This window comes from Aulostomus chinensis, chromosome 5, assembly GCF_037954235.1.
Source record: "Aulostomus chinensis isolate RoL2024-O1b breed Wild chromosome 5, RoL_Achi_v1.0, whole genome shotgun sequence".
NCBI classification, from domain to species: Eukaryota; Metazoa; Chordata; class Actinopteri; order Syngnathiformes; family Aulostomidae; genus Aulostomus; species Aulostomus chinensis.
The window spans coordinates 6,389,740-6,412,763 of record NC_141324.1 but is presented as its reverse complement, the minus strand read 5'-3'; the positions used below and the strand labels follow the sequence as shown (position 1 = coordinate 6,412,763).

Here is a 23,024-nt window from a genome sequence, read left to right as displayed (position 1 = left end):
TCCCTGTGGCAATGATACAGTGTGTGGTATAATCTGATTTCTAATAGTCAACATAATTCATTGGAAATTTTCAAAAGCGAGACAAAACAACACTGCTTGCTGTTTACCCTATGTGAAGTCTGGTTGTATGAGTATAACATTTTATTCAGTGACGTGCACATGACCATAGAGGGGCAGGGGCTCAAAGTCAGAAAAGGGCAGCATGTGCACAATTTTTTGGTCCTTTCTTGATATGGACATTAATGTCAAATTAAAAAATAAAGCACTAATAGAAAGCTAATTACTTTGCTATGTGTCCGGTGTCAGTGAACGTGATATGCAATTGCCATTCCTTCTCTTTCCTTTTCTGTATCCTTTCTTTTTTTGGCATCATGCTGCAGGCATAATCGACATGAATCAGGTTTAAAGACAGCTGGTAATATTTTAAACGGACAACCTACAGCTTATATCTATTTATATATATCTAAATATCTATATCTATATCTATCTATCCATCTATCCATCTATCTATCTATCTATATATATGTATATATCCCTAGAATGCTGAAATCACTATATTATTATCATTATTATTATTATTATTATTTTGTTAGCCCTCATAGTAATAGCAAAGTCACAATAAACTCTATAGGCCAATCTAAACCTCAGACCTGTACTTCAGACCTGAAGTAAGGGAAATAAGCAATGATTAGCCAAAAATAGAGCGCTTTTCTGAAATATGAGGTGACCCACATTTAAGCAGGTTTAAGAAATAGACGGCAACTAGTTTGACCAGAACTCACAGGTTCAAGTTGCTCCACTGTCACGTCTCCTTAGTTCTACATGGGCCAGCGGCTTCTCTCCATCTCACTCACTCGCCCGATTGCTCTCTCTGTGACCACGCGCAGCCGCAATGAACAGAGAAGCGGCTCAACACACACAAGAACCCAGTATTACAAGAAAATTGGTACCGTAGAATACCAAGGAGTTTTTGTACCGCCGATTGTTTTTTATTTTACATCCCTAAAAGGAAGTTATTATTGTTATTTAAATAAAACAAACAACAACACACACACAGAGGGCAGTTTTTAATAAGAGGCAAACAGGGCAGGGGCTCAAGTACCCCTTGTGGCCTATGTGTGCACTTGCCTGATTATATTGGTAGCTCAAGAGGCCAATGGAGAAACACACAAAGCTCATTGTGCTATATCAACAAACCTGAGTTGGTAGGAAAATTAAAACATAGTCAAAATCAACTGAATTAAGTTAATGACAAGATGGACTGGCGACCCATCCAGGGCATACTCCGTTGGGATAGACTTCAGATCCCCCCAAGCGACCCTCAACGGATAAGCAGTATAGAAAATTGATGGACAAGATATTAATTGATATATTACATTTGGCTACGTCTGCAATGTTTTGCAACACTACCTGAACTATTTTGAATGTGAAATATTCACTGCAATATGTTTTGTCTATGAAAAGGGTGCTGTAGGGACTAAGTCATCAATCCATCCATCCATTTTCTTCCGCTTATCCTGTTAAGGGTCGAGGGGGGGCAGGAGCCTATCCCAGCAGCTTTCGGGCGTGAGGCGGGGTATACCCTGGATGGGTTGCCAATCCATCCCAGGGCCAACATATAGAGACAGCCAACCATTCATTCTCACAGTCACACCTACGGTCAGTTTAGAGTATCTAATTAGCCTAGTCCCCAATTGCATGTCTTTGGACTGTGGGAGGAAGCTGGAGTACCTGAAGAGAACCCACGCAGGAACAGGGAGAACATGCAGACTCCACACAGAAAGATCCCATGCCCAAGACAGGGCTCAAACCCAGAAACTTCTTGCTATGAGGCGACAGTGCTAACCACTGCACTACTGTGCCACCTCTGAAACTTAATCAGTTCCAAAAACCAAAAATAATAATAAAGAAATGCTGCAGCATAAGCCTAAAAATACTAAAGACATATTGATATGAAAATTAAAAACACAGCTGGCCAAGGTTTACATAACCTATGTACCACCACATTCCCTCCCATCTGCCCTTATCTAAAGTCCCCAGAAATCCTGCCAACACACACTAAGCTTCAGAAAGTGTAGATATATTGTGTCCTAAACCTTTGTGCTGATGAATCTACTGGCTAGGTGGATTATAAATCCTGATTTTCCAGTTTAGCTCAAACAGATTAGGCTCCATCAGCAATGACAACCAGGTGATAAAAACATCACATCAGAACTCATTTTCATATTGTTTGGAGATCAACTTCCATTGAGTAAATCATCACAGAAAAGAATGCAAACCCTAAACAGCAACATGTTATTATAAGGAGGGAGAGTGATGACTCAACCAATGCTTAAATCAACCAAGACTCTTATTAATCCCCCCATGTTTCTTTCTGCTTCAGACTTGGCTGATTATTACAATTCATTCCTATGTATGTGTGTTTGAGTATGTTTGATGAAAGCTGTGGCCCAAGAGGATCAATCTGAGATATAATATAGCTAGTATGTCACAGTCCTCTATGGAATGTGCCCACTTAAATTTATAGCCTTCTAATTATGGTCTCAGTTTCTTTTTATAATTGTCACTCCTTGCTACTTGTTAATTTGTTTTATTTTGAAATGCACTTCCCTCCTTTATCTTTGTGTGCTTTACACTTCCTGCATTTGTCAGTTTCTCACCCTTTTTTGGCTCTCACCTATATCTTGTCAGTTCATCAGTCGGAATCAGTCAGAGTTCTGCTCCCAGAGCTCCTGCCCTTGTGTTCTACCTGTTTTTTTGTTGTGCCATTCACAGTCTGCATTTAGTAGCAGTTTGTCATGTCTTTCCTTGTCAGTTCATCTGTTGTTTTATTTTGCTTGCTGTCATCCTGCCAGTTTGCCTGCCTCAGTTTTGACTTTCTATGTTTAGTTTCCCCATTACATTTTGGTTTGGTTTGCTTAATAAATTACAAGCTGCATCAAGGTGTTCCTGATGCAGTCATTTGTGTCCATCTCCAAAACTACAACCTTAACAACATATATGAATGACATATATTGATATGAATGATTTATGTAAATCTTTCTCTTGTTTCTTCTAAAAATGTTTTCAACAATGTGCTGTAGATGAATTAGGATTAATCTGAAACATAATAAAATAACTTGTACATATCAGTGGTTCCCAAACTTATAAAAAAATCACTAACACCTGAAATGTTAAGCTTTGTGCTGTGTACTCCTATCTTCACAAGTGGCCAAAATTTACAAGAAGGTACATTTTGCCCTATTTGTAAGCAACAAAAAGAAAGTATGACAAATACATAACACATATCAGTTTAGGCACAATAGTGACTAATTGTGTACTATTTGGTCTGTGAAAGGAAGAATAGGAGCAGCTTTTCACAGAACGTGGGTGGCAATGCAAAAAAACCAAACAAAAACAAAACTACCCCAAAAACCTGGTTTATTTTTAATGGGCATATTAATAGGCTTCTACTGATATGTTTGGTGTACCCCCTGATCTAACTGAGCATACCCCTTGGGGTTTACAGTCCAGGTTAATGTCCAGAAGTTTTATTCCTGCAATCAGATATGTTTATAAGGAGTCCTCAGACTTTCTGTTACTCCAACTTTACACCTTCAATATGTATCTTACAACAATGTTTCCCTAATGCATCATCAATATAAAAAGCATGCAACACATAAATAGAGGTTGTTGTCAAATTGAGTGCTGCAAAATTGCAAATATGTTGACCCTGCGATGGACGGGCGACCCGTCCAGGGTGTACTCCGCCTCTCGCCCGAAAGCCTCTGGGATAGGCTCAAGCCCCCCCCCCCCCCCCCCCCCCGGCGACCCTTAACAGGATAAGTGGAAGAAAATGGATGGAGGGAACAGGGAATAATCAAAAATGTGTGTCAAACTATACTTATAGTATAAAGATAGTTTTGAGTTTTTGTGTGTGTGTGCGTGGGGGGGGGGGGGGTTTGGGGGGAGGGGTTTCAATCTTCATGAGATCACAGAAGATAGCAGGTAAGCATTGCACGTGATCACAGCTGTGACAAATCAGCCTCATATTCCAACACCACGGACCAGTCCAGACAGATTTCAACCCACGGTCTCACTGATCTTGTTCCTCTGAGCCACAGAGTAACATTGTTGATACATTGTTTCCACTGCAGACACACAGATAATACAGTATATTTTGAGATAATCTCTCATACAAGATTGATTTATTGATGGTGACTGAAATATGAAAATTCTTTTAAACCATCTTACAGTAACAGTGGGTTGGGAGAAAGCACGGACTAGGGCAAATTAATTCTCTCCCACCAATGATGAGTGGAATTAAATAGGAGATTAGCATTTGGTTTATGAGACACATCACATGATGCAAACAGATGGGAAATAGCTTCACCTGCTCTGCAAATAATAATAGCATCCTTTTAAAATGGAGAGTTAACAGCATAGTTTGAAAATTAACGCAGAGTACATGAATAAATAGGTAACAAGAAAGACAGAAAGAGAAAGAAAGAAAGACAAGCAGAAAAACAGAGTAAAACGGATTACTCTTTGCCTCCGTGTGTAGGTGGCCCATAAAATCTGCTGGTAATAAAGCCTCAGTCTCTGACTCCCTTAAGCTGCTGCTGCGGCTCAGTGCTGACAAGCTGTAGTCCCCTGAAGACAAGCTTTCATTAACATTTGTGTGTGTGTGTGTGTGTGTGTGTGTGTGTGTGTGTGTGTGTGTGTGTGTGTGTCTATCTATGTGTGTGTTTGAAGGACAAGCTGCCTCCCCCCTCCCCCATCAGCTGCAGCTGTAGACAAATTTTGCCAGGAGTATACAACAGATGTGCATCATCCATCCATCCATTTTCTTCTGCTTATCCTTTTAAGGGTCACAGGGGGGCTGGAGCTTATTTCAGCTGCCTTCTGGCAAGAGGCAGGGTACACTTTGGATGGGTCGCCAGTCCATCACTGGGCCAACACATATAGACAGAAAACCATTCGCTCTCACAGCCACAACTATGGTCAATTTAGAATATCCAACTTCGTCCCCTCTCACATGTCTTTGGACTGTGGGAGGAAGCAGGTGTACCCAGACAGAACCCATGCAGGCACAGGGAGAACCTGCAAACTCCACTCAGAAAGACCCCGTGCTTGCGCCGGGGCTCAAACCCGAAACCCTCTAGCTGTGAGGTGACAGTGCTCACCACTGCACAACCATGATGCCCAGATGTGAACCATACAGCATTAAAGGAAGCATTTTGAAATAGCTCACTAAGTTTTTGGGAACACACTTGTTTGTACCTTCCCAAAGCCAGACTAGAACGTACCCTTCTATGCTCTGTGCATGCATTAGAGAGTTGAGACCAAAAAAGAACAAGTGACTGTTACTTCGCTTAGCACATGTAGCAATGGGTGGACAGTGTATGCATGGTTTAGTCAAAAGTCTGCAAAAATATAATCAAGCCCACACCCACAGCCAAACACAGCTGCAGGTGGTATGATACAAAAGAACAATCAATAGCATAAATGAAAACCAAGGAAATACATGACTGGGTGTCAAGTCCTAAAGAGAAAGTAGGAGAGAGAGGTGCTTTCAAGGCTCCCTAGAATCCTCTATTTACCCATAAAACTAAAGTACTGAAAATTTTAATTCTTGCTTATTCCTGTAAGGTCCTAGGTGGAGAACAGGGCCGCAATCACAGTACGCCAACAAACTCTGTTTTGGGCAGTTTTCGTCAGTTGGGCCCATGTTTGTCCAGTTGTTTTGCCTCACTCTAGATTAACATTCTACAGATCTGTTTTAGCCTCCTCACTTTCCTCTAGCCCTGTGGATTCTTGTCAAGCACTTGCCTTGTGATGTTATCAGCTGGTTTGATAAGGTAAGGTGTGTCCAATCCACCCCCACTTTCTCCTCTTTACATCCTGACCGATGGGATTCTGATGTGTTTTTCCCATGGACTGGCATATGAGATCTTATCAGGCCACCTGATGTTCAGTATGTGTCTAAGGCATTTGTTGATGAAAGTCTGGAGTTGGTTTTTGGTGTTGTTGGTCATTCTCCATGGCTCCAATCCATATAGGAGGTCTGCTTGGATGTTGGTGTTGAATATCCTGATCTTATTTCAGCGGGACAATGCCTTTGAGTTCCAGATGTGTCGCAATGTGTTAAAGGCATATCTTGCTTTGTTTATCCTGCTCTTGGTGTCATCATCTGATCCACCATCTATCTTGACTATGCTCCCAAGATACGAGAAGTGGTCTGTATCTTTGACGTTTTCTCCCTGCAGGTGTATTGGGGTTCTGCTTGTTGTTTAGCCATATTACTTCCATCTTCTTCACATTTAACTTAAGGCTGATCATTGCTGCCTCTTCAGAGAGCCTTGTAAGTTTTGATTGAGCTTGTTGATGTTTGTGGGGAAGGAGGCTAATGTCATCTGCAAAATCAAGGTCTTCAAGATGTTTGGTGAAGGTCCACTGGATGCCTGTGTTACTGGCCGTTGTTGTTCCCTTCATGATCCAGTCAATGACCATTAGGAATACGATTGGAGACAGCATGCAGCCTTGTCTCACACTGATCTTCACTTCAAAGGGGTTGGTTAACTTCAAACAATGAATGATGTGACAGCTTGAGTCCTCATATGGATGATGTTAATGAATTTCTGCGGGATCCCATAGTGGTGCATTATTTTCCAGATGGTTTCCCTGTCCACACTATTGAAGGCCTTCTCAAAGTCCACAAATGTTACATAGAGAGAGGACTACCATTTGATGGACTGCTCAATGATTATGCGCAGGGTGGCGATTTGGTCTGTGCATGTCCTTTTCTGGTCAAATCCTGCTTGTTCTGGTCTAAATCTTTTATCCAGGGTCCCCTTCAGTCCCTCCAAAATGACTCTGGTCAGGACCTTACTGGTAACAGATTGCAAACATGATGCCTTACCAATTTCCACTTTGGGAAAGGTCACATGTTTTTTAAGTATTTTCACTAGGGGGCCTTTCTTCCAGTCAGCTGGGACTTCTCCTTGTCCCATATCTTATTTAGGAGGGCCTTTTGCAGCTCCACTGATGTTGTTGGGTTTGCTTTGAGCAAGAGAAGGGATACCATCTGGGCCTCCCACCTTACTGTTCCTCATAGTTTTAATGACCTTGATGATTTCAGCTTGGGTTAGTGGGCTGCTGTTCATACTGAGCTGCTCGGTTGCTGGCGGTAAATCTCGAGCAGTTACTGGAGGTGCTTGGTTGAGGTTTTCCTCAAAGTTTTCTGCCTACCGAGCTCTATGCTGTACATCATTGGTGATGGTCTTGCCCTTTTAATCTTTTACTGGCTTACTTGGAATGGCAATTTATTTTCATGACAGAGTTCTTGTTATTTCATAGAGTCTTTTGATGATGACTAGCAGCCCTTTCTGCTCCCTCTATCATGAACCACCGGTGGTCACCTTTGCACTTTTACACTTGACAGCTGGTTTCTTTACTGTGCTCTGAGATCCTCTTTCTTCTGCAAATCTTGACATTGATTGATCTTCTGTTTCAACTCTTTCCTTTTCTCTATTTTGACCCATGTCTCTGGCATCATCCACACTTTGTGCTCTCATCCCTTCTTTCCCAAAACTTCTTCGCTGGTGGTTTTCTAGATGTTATGGACTTCTGTCCAGTGATCTTCAATTGAGGTTTCATTCAATCCTGCCATTACCTCCATCTTATCCCTGACTTTGCTGTTGAACTCCTCTCTTTTCTTGATGTACTTTAGAAACTGGACATTGAAATTGTTGTGTTGTCTGTCTGCTGGGTCGTGGAAAGATCTCATTTGGACCATCACTGTTGCCACTAGTAGCTGGTGGTCTGACGCTACATCTGTCATGTTTTTCCACAATGAACGCCCACAGACGAGACTTTCAGGTTGGCACCACTTATTCAGCAGGATCCACAACATGGAAGCTAGCTAGCTTATCCATCAAGCTCTGCTCTCAACTTTCTGTTTGCATCTCAAACGTGTCCTTCGAAATAAAAGCACATGTATAACAGCTTTGATTCCACCACATCTCCCCTTTTAAAACATTTGGACTGAGACAAATTATATCTATATCTACATACAATAAACTCTCACAAACTCTTATGCCTCTATGAAATGAACACCATGCATTCTTCAGAACAAAACATTTCCCCGTTTCACCCACTTGTCCAACATCCCATCTTTCTCACAAGTCCAGTCTCAGAGGTTTTACCACTACTCTGCCAAATCTAATTCTGGTAGGGACAGGTGTTAATGTCTTTTGAGTCTGATTTGGGGACTTGAGGTGACTTGGTGTTTTTGAGACAGACTCAGCTGGTTGAGTTGGTGTGCAGGTTGTCTGACTCTGTCTGAGGGACAGTCTCTGGCATAGGAACAAGATGAGGCCTGTTGCACCTACTGGTGCCTGTGGGACTGTCCACTGCATATGAGTGGGGTGTAGAGTGGGTTGATACCACTGTGTCTTGAGTCTTGGCATCAGTAATCCACACAGGCTGCCCTGGTGCGAGCTGACGTAGATTCCTCACTCGGTGCCTCTTGTTGAATACTCTTGTGTCTTTTATCTTTCTGTCTCTTTCCTTCACTGCAACTGTGGCTCTATCAGGAAGCTCAGGGCTGAGTAGGAAGGGGTGCTGGGGCACTGGTGTACGAAGCCTGCGGCCCATAAGCAGTTGAGCAGGACTGCAGCCGTTAGACAATGGGGTAAGTCTATATGCTAACAGAGAAGATATGGATCTTGAGCTTTAATTAGTAATCTTTTCACATGTCGTTCTGATTCACTGTTGCTTTGAGCAAATCTTGGGCTGCTTATAACATGTTTGAATCCATAGGCTGATGAAAAGTCAGTGAACCGTTGACTGGAAAACTGTGGGCCATTGTCACTGAAAAACAGTTCTGGGATGCCATGTCTGGAAAAAATAGACTTCAGGTGCACAATCACATCCTCTGAACGTGTTGGTGTTAGTTTAGCAATCTCCACAAATCTTGAGAAATCATCTACTACAAGCAGGTAATTGCAATTGCTTAGGGTGAATAAGTCTGGTCCCACCTTTTGCCACGGCCTCTCTGGGAGCTCACTCGGCAACAGCGGTTCCACAGGATTGGTGCGTTCTCTGATGCAAGTGGTGCAGTTTGTCACGAGTTCATTCAGTTGACTGCTCAGGCCAGGCCACCACACTGTTTCTTTTGCCCGCTCTCTGCATCTAGTCATCCCTTGATGTTCCTTGTGGAGATCCTTTAGGACAGAGCTGCACATTGCTGTGGGAATGACAAGTCTGGAGCCTTTAAGTAAAAGTCCATCATGCACAGTACGTACAGCTCTTTCTGACCAGTAGGTTTTCACAGGACGTGTGAGTCTATTGTGGTCAGGCCAACCTTTCTGACAAAATGACATAACTCCAAAGCAAACACTGTCTTCTTTAGACTGGTCCCTCAGTTGTGCCATGTATGATGAGCTGGCCTGTCAACTTTAAACTTGCACTAGTGGTGACCAGTGCACGTGAGAGAGTGCCTGCTGTGTGTAGATCTTTGACAGGTGTGTGTGATATAGAGTAACTGCACCTCATGAGATTAAGTCTAAATTGCTGGATTCTGGATTCATTGAGGCAGGTTAGGTCTACGCAGATGCGTACCGAGCCATTTTTTGATGGCACTGGAACCATCCCCGAGCACCATTCTGTTGGCTCTTCCACTCTTGAAATGACTCCCAGACAATCCATTCTCACCAGTTCCTCCCTCATATTACTAAGTTATGGAATAGGGATGTGTCTTGGTGTTGTTAGAGAAAAGGGAATGGCATCTGGCTTAAGTTTGATTGAGTATGGCTGCTGCAACATCCCTAAGCCTTGACAAAGTTTTGGATAAGAGTCTGCCATCACTTTCTTGTCCATGCTATCTAGTCTGGAGACAAGATTAAGCTTTATGCTAGCTGGTCTGCTTAGCAAAGCTATATTTAAGTCTTTTATCACATACACATCCTCCTGAATCACCTGCTCCCCCTTACATAGTGACTCTGTGTATTTGCATTTGACAGAGAGTGGTGTACCACCTGGGCCAAATAGTGGTCTGTCTGTTTCAGTTTGAAAGGGAGTCTCTCTCTGTATTATGTCTGGGCTGGAATGGCAGAGACATCTGCTCCTGTGTCTATCTTAAACCTCACTTTGTGGCTTCTGATCGTTAAATCTGTGTACCAGGGGTCTGTGCCTGCATCTATTGAGCCTAGAAACAAAGCCACAAACTGTACTCGTTTCCACAACATGTACTGCTTTGGCTGACCTACACACTTTACTGTAGTGTCCATTTTCCCTGCATGTGTGGCATGTCATGTCTTTGGCTGGGCACTGCTTTTTTCCATGTGCAGGGGTTTTTCCACACCTGTAGCACTGCTGGTGATCAGTTGGTGCTTTGGACTTTGTTGCCAGGTTTTTATGTTGATAAAATGTCTTTGGTGTGGGGTGCATTTGTTTCTTGTGCAATTCACCTTTAGCTTCTCCCCTGAGATCTGTTTGCTGTCTTTTGATCACTTCCGACTGCCGAGCCATGTTCAGCGCCTTCTCTGAGGTCAAATCTCTGTCCAGCTGCATCTTCTTTGCTAGACTTGTGTCTCTGAGTCCCACTACAAGGCGGTCTCTTATCAACTCATCGTGAAATGCAACATAGGTATAGCTTTGATTCCACCACAACATCTCCTCCATGTCTCACTTGTAGAGTCCAACAGACTTCTTCTCCATTTAGGTGAAACTGTGATGTGATCAATCCGGTTTTCTGTTCTTCTACCTGGTGAGGTCCAGGTGATTTTATGGATGTTTTTATTAGGAAAAATGGGGCCTCCAATGACAAGCTGATTGAAGGAGCAGAGGTCTGTAAACAGCTCTGCATTTTCATTGCAGGTGCCTATGCCTTGCTCTGCCATGATGAGCTCCTTGCTATATATATATATATATATATATATATATATATATATATATATATATATATATATATATATATATATATATATATATATATATAATATGGATGTTCTTTCTGTATTAGATACCTGAGAGCTTGAAAGGAAAAAAATACTTTCCGGGTGAAGTATTGCTTTAATGCAACAATATAATATTCCATTTCAAGTTCACAATATGGGTTGGGACAACATAATGTGCATCACTCACCTTGTGTAAAGTTGTACCGTGCAGAGAAACCAATGGCCTCCAGTTCTCCATCTGCCACAAACTTGATATACAGGTATCTCCCACTGGAACGAACATACAAGGGGCTTTCCTGGCCACAATAGCGTCCAATGATGGGTGAGAAACCAAATGGCCCATCCCGGACCTCAATGTGGTCAAACTTACACTCCCAGGATGGCTCAATGGAGTACCTCTCATCAAAGAACAGGTCAATGCACTGCCGAGGAGAGGCTGCAGGAGGAGCAGTTTAGAAGACAGGGAGGAAAGATACAGAAAATATATAAAGGTCATGATAAACGCCTCACCTTCTATAATGTAGACACATTCCCTCTCAGGTGGATATTTCTCAGGGTAGTTGGGTGAGGTGAAATACCCCCCTTCGGGCTCCTTTATCCAGGTCCCACACTGGCCAGCTGGTGTCACACCTGAGTTGTTCTTCACTGGGACACAGGTGCACAGGCAGATACATTCTGAGATGTATTCTTGGCAAATGACTTTTGCTTTCATGGTTCTTAGAGCTGAGCAACTTGTATTTACTTTTTTAACTGAAAAATATGTGATTGAAATCACACAACATATTTGAGAAACAAAGCCTAATGGAGTTATTTTGCAATAGATTTAAGATAGATTTAGATTAAATCTCATCTAATCAGACCATTCCTATATATCATTAATTTATCATTCTACTTACAGGGTATTGATTTGCTTCTTAAATGTATTAGTGTCAGAAAATGGAAAATAGTAATTGATATTAATTTACTGAATCCATCAATAATTGATTAATCAATATAATATTGAAAATATATTATAGTATAGTTTGCAAATTAATGTCTAAAAATTATTTTACTTTTATTTTACATAAAGAAATCAGGTAATTATGAAACGCATGTATTTAACAATTACATATTTAAATACCAAAAATCTTACATTAATACAGATATAGTGACAAAGGGAATTTTCAGATATTTTTTTATAATTTAAGTAGTAGCAAATACCTGTTTTTTGTTTTAATTTATATACATTTAATGGTATGTCATTTTCTCTCTGGTACTCCGGCTTCCTCCCACAGTCCAAAGACATCAATTTGGGGACTAAGCTGATTGGATTCTCTAAACTGACCGTAGGTATGAATGTGAGTGTGGATGGTTGTTCGTCTCTATATGTTGGCCCTGCGATGGACTGGCGACCTGTCCAGGGTGAACCCCGCCTCTCGCCCGTAGATGCTGGGATAGGCTCCAGCCCCCCGTGACCCTTACTAGTAAGGAATAAGCGGTAGACGACGATGGATGATGGTATGTCATTTTTTAATCTATAGAATTTTGTATATCTTTCTTTAATCAAGTTTTTTCAGTTCTATATTTCTAAATTTATTAACAATATTTCTATGTATTTAGGAGTGACACTGTAGTAAAATAACAGTTATTATAATACAGATAAAATTGTCAATCAAAAGAATGTCTTTGTTAACATTTAGATCTTGGTATTTCACTACGGCTTTTCTGTGTATATACATTGCATTGGTAAAAAGTGAGAAATTCTTTTTTAAAATGATGACATTTTGAGGAGCTCAAAATAGTATGTATGGCATCTTTGCTTAATATTATGTATTAACTCGTGATTAATTGGTGGACAAAAGAGTACACATGAACTTTCTGATTAACCTACAAATGCAGTAATTTCCAAACTGTTTGGTGCTTTATAGGGATACAACTTTATATATAGACACAAAATATAAAATATAAAAACATCCAGATGTGATGTGAGTATGATACCTTGTGTTTTTGCTTTTGTGGCTGTGGCACATGACAACTCAGGTGGGATTAGGTTTGCTGCTAAAGCTGAGAAGAGAGGATGTTAAATATGGTTTTGGTTAAGAAATAAATGAATGAATAAAATATCAACTAAATAAATAATAATCCAACAGCAAATTGATACAACTGAAATAAAAAAGTAATGATGAACTAGTTAAATGCCAGAAATAAAAAGCACACTGCATACCACACCAGTACACTGTACGATCATGATTAATAAGTAATATCACTGTAAAGTTGGTGGTAGGTAGCTGACTCTATCAAACATGTTTTGTGTTGAAAACTTACCGATGAGCAGCAGAAGTTTGTTAAACATGTCTGTTTCCTGGTTAGGCAACGGTAACTCCGGTATTCTAACATTGATTCTCCACAAAATCTGGAAGCAAAAGTGTCCGATTTTCATCCGTCTCTTTGAGTCCAAGAGATCAGGGATTACACTCCCGCCTGTTATCAACCTTCCCATTTTTTTGCTCCACCTTAAGGTTGCATTAATCCTCTCAGTGCAAGGCTTTCAGAGACAAAGAAGCATCCGCCTGATTATGAGGGTCAATTGACGGATGGCTGTCATCATTCGCCCTTCCCATTCAGTGCCATCAAGTTATACAAGTTATTCTTTAGATAGATAGATAGATAGATAGATAGATAGATAGATAGATAGATAGATAGATAGATAGATAGATAGATACTTTATTGAAATTTGCATTTACAGCAGCCTGACAAGGGAAGATAAAAGAGTGGTAAAGAGACATGCAAGGTTTAAAACTAAATGAAGATACAGAGTACAATATGAAGCAAAATAGAAATACTACAAATCAAACTCAAAAGTCCAGATGAAAACTAACATTTCCTATACATTGAAGTTGTGCATTGTGACAGTGTGTAGCATACTGTAGTGCAAAGGGCAGTTTGTACACACTTAAAAGAGCTTCATAGAGATCTACATGATAAAGGGCGTGTGATTCTTAGGTGCATGTTGTTAGTTTGTAATGAGTCCAGGGCTCCTACTGATAAGTGTTAAAGAGCCGTATGGCGTGGGGGAGGAATGATTTCCTCTGTCTGTCCGTGGAGCAGGATAGTGACAGCAGTCTTTCACTGAAGCTGCTTCTCTGCGTGGAGATGGCGCTTTGCAGTGGATGATGTTGGTTGTCTATGATGGACAGGAGCCTGTTCAGCGTCTGTCGCTCTGCCACCGATGTCAGGCTGCCAAGCTTTAAACCAAAAGCATGTTTATTCTTATAATCACTATAATCACAGATCTGTTTGAACTGAATATACAATCTGCCACTGCGAGTTAAGTTGTAAAATGTGGATGACGGGGTGGAGCTGGGATGAAGCAAGGCCTGATCTGATTGTGATGGTCGCGAGACTGTCACATGGCAGTAAATACAATGTCTGCCTTGGTTCAACTGCAATTTGAATATTATATTTAATTTTTTACCAAAGTGAAATCTTATGTTGGTGTACATATAAATCTATATATAATACATAATGTATCCATAACCCAGGTAAGCATGGTGTTGCAGTGGTTAGCACTGTCACCTCACAGCAAAAAGGTTCCGGGTTTAAGCCCCAGCTGGAGCTTGGGTTCCTTCTGTGTGGAGTTTGCATGTTCTCCCTGTGCTTGCGTAGGTTCTCCCCGGGTACTCTGGCTTCCTCCCACAGTCTAAAGATACGCAAGAGGGGACTAGGCTAATTGGATACTCCAAATTGACTGTAGGTGTGGCTGTGAGTGTGAATGGTTGTCTGTCTATATATGTTGGCCCTGCCATGGACTGGCGACCTGTCCAGGGTGAACCCTGCCTCTGGCCCAAAGGCTGCTGGGATAGGCTCCAGCCTCCCTGTGACCCAACAGAATAAACGATAGAAAATGGATGGATATATTGTTGATGTCCTTCCTATCTACTGTTCTCTTGGTTGTTTTAAAGGGAAAACCGTCAAAAAAATATTTTAGATTATCATTTTAAATTCAATTTTTGTATTTCAATAGTAATTGATTATTTTTACTTTCTGGGTTATCATTATGATGTATGTGACTGCATTATATATTCTTTATTTGTTAAGTGAAACAAAGCACTGCACACATGTTCTCCCTGATTACTGCTGCTTTGCTACATAGTTTTGTGATTAATTAAGTGTTTGTGACCAGATTGCTATCAAGAGTCTATGAATCGTTTACTCTGTTGTTTAAGTGAAGAATATAACAGGACAGTTTCCTGGCTTAATCATCACTGGTGTGCTGCCCTGCAGCTGTTTCAACGAACAATCTCATCTTTTTTCAAGAGGGGGCAGCAGTGCATTTTGTAAGAGATCAAATAAGCCTTAAGCTGTGTCCATAAGCTTGAAGTTGTTTACACCAACAAATTCATCTTTTCTCAAGAGGGGAGAGCAGTGGCTTGTGAAGAAGATCCTTGTAGTTATCAGCATATTTGAAACTACCCTCAAAACTCAGGGAATACTGACAGTAATAATCACGAATGACAAATGATGATTCCATAAGCACAATTTACTACTTTTAACACTGTTTGATGTGTTTTCCTATAGACCAACATAAGACACTAGTAACAAACTGCATATAAAAACACAAATAACTTCCTTGGTTAGAGGACTGTCTTGACAAGGGGGAGTATTAATGCCTTTATTTTTTTTGCAAATTACTCACCCACAGTATAATATCCATCCATCCGTCCATCCAACCATCCATCCATCCATCCATTTTCTACCAGATATCCTGTTAAAGGTTGTGGGGGGGCTGAAGCCTATCCTAGCTGCCTTTGTGCGTGAGGCGGGGTTCACCCTGGACCGGTCGCCAGTCCATCGCAGGGCCAACACATAGAGACAGACAATCATTCACACTCACAGACCTACGGTCAATTTAGAGTATCTAATCAGCCTAGTCCCCTCTTGCATGAACATGCAAACTCCACACAGAAAGAACCCAAGCTCAAGCCAGTGCTCAAAACCGGAACCTTCTTGCTGTGAGGTAGCAGTGCTAACCACTGCACCACTGGGCTGCCCTTGCTTATGTCACGTCCATCAAAATGTGTATACTTTCTTTATGGTTCCCTTCAAACTGTAATTATTTTTTGTTGTTATTGCTTTGCCTTCAGGCTGTAAATTTTAAGGCAACTGTGAGGGAGTTAAAAGTCTCTCTTTCTCTTTCTGTCCCTCTCTCACTCACACAAGCACACACACAAACGCACACACACACACACACACACGCACACACACACACACACACACACACACACACACACACACACACACACACACACACACACACAATGGTCCAGTGTATATAAGGGCAGATGAATCAGTGCTTTGTGGTCATATTGCAAAGGAATACTGGTCAACCCCCAACTGCTATTCTCACACAGCATTGAAAAGCCTGAGGTGATCTCTAATGTGTGTTCCAATTCTCAAGATCAAGAGCAAAGAGTTCACCAGACTACTATTTCTCTTAGAAAATTCTTGCTACATAATGACAGTGATATAAACTAGACTGGTTTAATCTTCGCACACTTTTTCTTACTGTACATGTATAGTCTAAATAAAATATGAATGTGCTCTATAATATAACATGAGTGAGCTGCACAACATCCAAATGTAAGGTAAGGACCACAAATAGATCTGTATGTACATTTGTATTTGTGTGTGTGTGTGCGTGTCTGTATATATGTGTGTGCATGCATGCCTGCAAACTGGTTGGGGGGGGGGGGGGAGCTGGAGGCGTGGTCATCACTGTTGAGCGTAAACGCAAATTTGGCATATAAGTGCAAAATGAGAAGCAGCGTCCTGAGCAGCAAGCTGCAACACAGTGTGGTGGACCTGAGGAATTCAACAGGTATCATCTGACATTTCTGAGCTGCTCAAATCCAAGCGTGGATGCTGCCTGAAAGAGACTGCCTGCACTCTTTTTGACCCATGGAGGGTGTTACTCCTGGGATTGGAAATTAGTCTTTCTTTAGTACTCTTGTGGCTCATCTGGAGGATTGTAAATGTGACATATTCTGGTCATTTGGAGGGATTCTAAAGGTAAGCTTGTTGTAAATCTGTTACCTGTATCCAGTACAATCAGCTGCCTCATTGTATTTTTTTTGTTTCGTTTTAAATGTCATCTGCTATCTTTGAACCACATTTGCCCTCATGTTGGCTTGTCTTTCTGTAATTTTTGCTTAAACATTTTAATCCTAAATGCTTCATTATAGAAAACAACATAAAAGAGAGCATTTACATTCCTGAATTTCCAAGCTTTATTATTATTAAAATCATTATTTTTCTTCTGTGAATCTTTTTGTACCTGTCCTCACCTTCATACTGAGTGTCACTTTAAACTACTGACTGTGCAAACAGATTTTTTTTTAATCTATCCTGTCTGTCTTTTTTAATCTAACTCTTTAAGCAGCACTATTTTACTAGAGTCTGGTTGCAGTATCTGGAACACCTTGAGGGAATCTCTTCACAATTGAAACATAAGTTCACTCTGACTTAAGGATCAACCAAAAAGATTTTGGTCATCAAGGTCAAAAGTCAAGGTTTAAAACCATATCCAATGATGACAATACCTCTGGAATGCCTTGAAGGAGTCACTTCAAATTTGACCCAATCTTATTGAACTTAAAGTTCAAGTGCATTGCTGTCTTGCAACAACTACGCAGCTTGCAACTTGTAAATTTCAGTGTTCAGTTTACAGCTTTCACATGACATTTACATGGAAATGCAGGTTTGGAAATAGTTATGATCCGATGTAGCCCTTGGGAGTGTAGAGAGAGAGAAAAATGTGGGCATAGCGAGGGAGAAAAAACATGATCAAAAAACAAAAAAAACTAAATTGAGGAAGCAAGTGATGTGTGTGGCCATATCTCATAAGATATATCTCATGGACATCCACCCATTCTCTACTGCTAATCCTGTAAAGGGTCAAAGGGGGCCTGGAGCCTATCCCAGCTGTCTCCGGTGAGAGGCAGGGTACACCCTGGATGGGTCAACAGTCCATCGAAGAGCCAACACATATAGACAGACAACCATTCACTCTCACAGCCACACCTACAGTCAATTTAGAGTATCAGATTAACCTCGTCCCCACTTGGTGTCTTTGGACTGTGGGAGGAAGCCGGAGTAGAACATGCAAACTCACCTTAGAAAGACCCATGCTCAAGCAAGCGCTCAAACCCAGAACCTTCTTGCTGTGACGCGACAGTGCCAACCACTGCACCACCATGCCCCTTCTCTCTCCATAGTACCCAGAGAGAACCCACACAGGAACAGTGAGAACATGCAAACACCAAACAATAAGACCCCATGCTCGAGCCAGGAACCCGGAACCTTCTTGCTGTGAGGTGACACTGCTTAACACTCAACCACCGTGCCGCCCATCTCATTGCCACATAATTCCTAAATTGTGGAAACATAACATATATTGTGGCTACTGATTATTATTTTTTCTCTCAATGCCCATAAGCTTGCTCTATTTCAAGGCCAGTCCAGTGAAGAAAAAAATGAATTTCACATCAGTTCCACATCACAAACAGCTGCATGCAGGTTTGTTTATGTTTGCAGCAATCACCAACACAGGTGATATTGTCACTCTCTACTCGGCACTTCAACTGTTTTTGCAGACAAAAATAACAAATTTGTCATTCAGCAGCACCAACATCCCCAGCATGAAGAAGCATCTTCCATTCCTGGGCTTCTTCAGAGCAGTGAGCCTGTTCCTGTGTTTGACCCAAATGGTGGCTGCTGTGGTCCTCCCCAACTCCACACGAATAAAGTCCATTTTTGACAAGTACAAGGACAAGGATGAAGGGTGGTGGAGGGCTGGGACCAGAGGGAAGAGAGCCATCAGTGAAGGAGACATGCACCTCATACTGGATCTACATAACAAGCTGCGTGGTCAGGTCCACCCTCCGGCCTCCAACATGGAGTATATGGTAAGTGCGTAGGACATGCCAAAGGTCTTGTGAAATCATCACTGAATATATATATATATATATATATATATATATATATATATATATATATATATATATATATAGATATAGAGATATATAGATATGTATAGTAGTGTATAGTCATATGGTTATGACTGCCGCCTCGTACAAGGTTCCAGGTTTGAGCACCGGCTTGAGCTTGGGGCCTTTCTGTATGTAGTTTGCATGTTCTCCCTGTGCCTGCATGGGTTCTCTCCAGGTTCTCCAGCTTCCTCCCACAGTCCCAGGATATGCACAAGGGGACTAGGTTAATCAGATACTCTAAATTGACCATAGGTGTGGCTGTGAGAGTGAATGGTTGTCTGTCTGTATGAGTTGGCCTTGCGGTGGACTGGCAACCCATCCAGGGTATATCCTGCCTCTCGCCGCAAGGCAGCTGGGATAGGCTCCAGCCCCCCCATGACCCTAAACCGGACAAACGATAGAAAATGGATGGATGGATGGATGTATCCAAACCCTTTGACAATTAATTGCAATTATTGCCTCATTATGTAGCTTTCTTCTATAACCTCTTTCAAAAAGCACATTCCTGATTGCTAACACTGCTTTCTTAGCAAAAGAAAGACAAGAAAGGAAAGATCTCCAAATCTTAAGCCACCATCTGGCATGCTCCAGCCTCTAGCCTCATGCTCACCCACCCTTGCTGACCCTGGCGCAGATCCAGCTTTCACCCCCGCCATGTTGTCCTGCCTTTTACCTCAACCATCCTGCCCCCCTTCCACCTTTTCCTGTTTTGTGCCTCTTAACTCTATCATTCCCATTTCTTCCCTTGCTCACTCCTTTCCTCCAAGCCATGTGTTTTTTTATCTTAAGTCCCAAGAGCTGTCCCCCAGGGTTTTCTGCACCCTCCTTAACTTTCACTCTCATCTCTCCCCATCCATTATATTGCACCTAGGAGTCCAATGTTGTCTTTCATTTGATCCTCCATATATTTTATTTGGGCTGCCACAGTGGTAAATATATTTCACACGTGTAGAATCTTGCTTTTTAAAGTACAAGGCATAGTGTAAATGTATGTCATACACTAATCCAGTGTTTTCTTTAGTGAGGGATACTGTTACTGATGGTAATTGTGTAGTAAGGCAGGGCACTGTTGAGGGCCAAGTGTTTGGTTTTCAGATTGCAGGACTTGGAGGCCAAGCAGTCAGCAGGCACTTGCAACTTTTGGCCCCTTGCTTTCTCACAAGAGCAGTGAATCAGAGGATGCCCTAAAACACAATGGCGTCCATTAATCAAAGCCACATCACTTTTCATTCATCTGGCAGATTTTGCCAGGAAACAAAAACTCTTTTTCATAAATATTCATTTCTGTGTAGTCAGTTAAAAGAATTTACATGACGCATTTTGCATACTTTGAATTATAAAAATAAACAATTGTTGTTGTTTTTTTGTTTGTTTTCTTCTTTAATATTTGCCTTTGCAAAGGCTGAGAACAGACCCTAAACTGTAAGACTACCTTATTGCCTCTGTAGCAGAGGTGGTCTTGGCAGATGGCTAGAAACAGGCTTGTACTTTAGGAGTTTAATGTACTTTGTAATGCAGAAGAAGATTACTTGTTACAATGATGGTTCTGCAGAGTTTGCTGAGCAGTCTATCTTACTCTCTACTAGATTATGTAGGGTCAAGAATAACAAATGAATGGGGTGAGTAATGAGCTGGCAAAATCCATTAGTACCGAGTGTTTGCAGTGAAAGCTTCATGCTGATATTGAACTTCATCATGACCTGTAGGGGGTACTGGGCAGGTGGTCAGTGCATAAACACACACGTGCTCCAAATATAATATACTGAATATAAGTTAAGAAACATGAAACACTCCTCATCTAAAGCACACTTCCTGTTTTGTTTTTTTTACTATGATTTAAATTTGGTTTGGCTGGATATGAATAGACAAGGATTAACTTCCTGCAAGCAATATGACCCCACTAGTGCAGACTTGTTCTTAAATGAACTTGAAAAAAAAAACTGATAATCAAAAGTCACTATCACTTCCATAATGTCTTGAGGAAATTTCTTCGATACAACAGCTATGCAATAATTCCTATTTAATTATGATTTTGTTAGCAATTAATGGGAACCACTCTTTTTGTTGTTGTTGCAGATATTGATGTTTTTAACAACTGAATGCGAGAACAAAGTTGTCCAAGGCTTTTTATGTTTCAAGGGAGCCAAAATAACCAGCATACACAAGTGGAACCAGCTTTGCCAATCTATAGATTAATTGAGGGGACAGGGATTGTGGCATTGACAGGGACACCTTTTTGATGTTATAGTAATATCACAGTCATGTAGATTGGAGAGAGAAATACCAGTGGAACAACAGGATCCAGTGTATGATATTTGTCATGTGTGGGAACATTTGCTGAGAGAAATCAAAAGAGTGTAATAGTTTTGAGAATTCTGCAGCAAATGCACATTTTTTTTAGAGTCAAGATCCGTGTTCAGATGGTACATTAATAACAGCAGGTGATGTTCTCAGAGGATAGTAAGAAACCAAAAGCAGCAGAAGCTGAGAGCAAGAGCACCTCACAGCATGATATTCAAATAATATGGCTTGTTGTACAGAATGGATAAGACTGTTTATTCTGAGAGATGAGCACTTGAAGATTGGGATTTGCCCCCTCCCCCCCACCAAAAAAACATCAGGGACCACAACTCTTTCAAGACCAAATATATATTTTTATATATCAATATGACTTAACAAACAAAGGAACATATCAAAGAATTAATAAATTATTAAATATTAACAACTACCTGCCCTTTTGGAAGCATTTGATAGATAGATAGATAGATAGATAGATAGATAGATAGATAGATAGATAGATAGATAGATAGATAGATAGATAGATAGATGGATAGAACTTAATTGATCCCACAATGGGGAAATTTGTGTGTGTTATTATTAATATAATATCAACATTATTGACAAAGTCGGATGTGGTCGCATTGGATGATGATTGACCTGCAGCTGTATACAAACTGACAGAATATCCATACTGTTGTACTGCATGTAAAGTAGCACTGTTCGAATACACTTAGTTTAATTTGATTCAAACCTATACTTAATTAGTAACAAGGTGTTATTGTAAAATTTAACATTATTAATAATAACAATAATAGTAATAACAACAACAATAATTATAATTACATAGCAGTGCTACGGTATCAATTAACTTACACAGAGACCACAAGTGAACTTATCTGAACTGACCTGCTTCAGAGGTTGGTGTAGATGGGAGGTCAAATGTTTCTTCTCCAGCAGCTGGGGCCTTCCGCTGATGTTTCCTGAGTGCATCTGGACAGTTATGGAGTAGAGATTAACCTATTACAAGCAAAAACATGTAGCTGCAGAGTTGCAGAGCAGAACAAATAAGTCCTGCATCCTGCTGCACCAGCTGTGTGGAAGTTCAAACTTAGTTTAAACTAAGTTCAAAATTAGCTATACTTAAATTGTGACTTGTGTATTTCTGAAACAAAAGCTTGCATCACTGAGATAAGATGACATGATAGCGTTGAGTAACAACTAAATAGTTACACAAATGCTGCTAGGCTAGGTGTAAATCCTAAAATGTTATAGGACTCACTGATAGTAAAACATTTCTGCCACACAGCCTTATTGCTGCCAATTTGCAGCCCAGTAATCCAGTGTAGACCTAATTTATTAATATATTCCAATATCAGTCTAGTTTACAACAATGTGCCGCAATGCCAAGTGGCGCTCACATATCTGGTGCAAGCCAGTGAATGCAGAAATCTGTTTTTGTGGGTAAGTTAGTGTTAGCCATTATCACTGATATCTGTCAAGAGAAATTTCACACGAAGGAGCAGTTGTCCTACTATTGGCTTGCCATTCTGTCTTATACCCTTCAATCTGTAATGTTATCTGAGTCCAATAGGGGCAAAAGGGTTTTCTATGGAGTTTTTCCTCAGTCGATGTGAGGGTCTAAAGGCAGAGGATGTTGTTATGATGCCATGTAAAGCCCTTTGAGACAAACTGTTTGTAAAAACAGGCCCTACAAATAAAATTGCCTTGCCTTGCCAATAGCTATCGTAGCATTTTTATGGAGCGTGAGCTTTATTGC

General features: G+C 40.9%; 2 protein-coding genes across 4 annotated transcripts in view; one reads left to right on the top strand and one right to left on the bottom strand.

Moving 5' to 3' along the window:
- The window catches only part of LOC147260986 (neuropilin and tolloid-like protein 1), a 44,881-nt gene extending 22,701 nt beyond the window's left edge, over nucleotides 1-22,180 (bottom strand). Inside the window, exons 1-5 of one of the 3 annotated variants that reach the window (XM_086205158.1) lie at nucleotides 22,154-22,180; nucleotides 13,245-13,332; nucleotides 12,918-12,983; nucleotides 11,451-11,585; nucleotides 11,128-11,376 (exon numbers count right to left, since the gene is read on the bottom strand). In XM_086205158.1, coding sequence (XP_086061284.1) covers nucleotides 11,128-11,376; nucleotides 11,451-11,585; nucleotides 12,918-12,983; nucleotides 13,245-13,272 — 478 coding nt within the window. In that variant the 5' untranslated portion in view covers nucleotides 13,273-13,332; nucleotides 22,154-22,180. Of the gene's footprint in view, nucleotides 1-11,127; nucleotides 11,377-11,450; nucleotides 11,586-12,917; nucleotides 12,984-13,244; nucleotides 13,398-22,153 lie in introns of those variants that run through there. The other 2 variants (XM_086205157.1, XM_086205159.1) reach the window with 2 other exon arrangements.
- LOC147260985 (cysteine-rich secretory protein LCCL domain-containing 1-like) overlaps nucleotides 16,772-23,024 on the top strand; it is a 52,180-nt gene continuing 45,927 nt past the window's right edge. Inside the window, exons 1-2 of the mRNA XM_086205160.1 lie at nucleotides 16,772-16,988; nucleotides 18,601-18,883. Of these exons, the coding sequence (XP_086061286.1) occupies nucleotides 18,617-18,883 (267 nt within the window). The 5' untranslated portion in view covers nucleotides 16,772-16,988; nucleotides 18,601-18,616. The remainder of the gene's footprint in view (nucleotides 16,989-18,600; nucleotides 18,884-23,024) is intronic.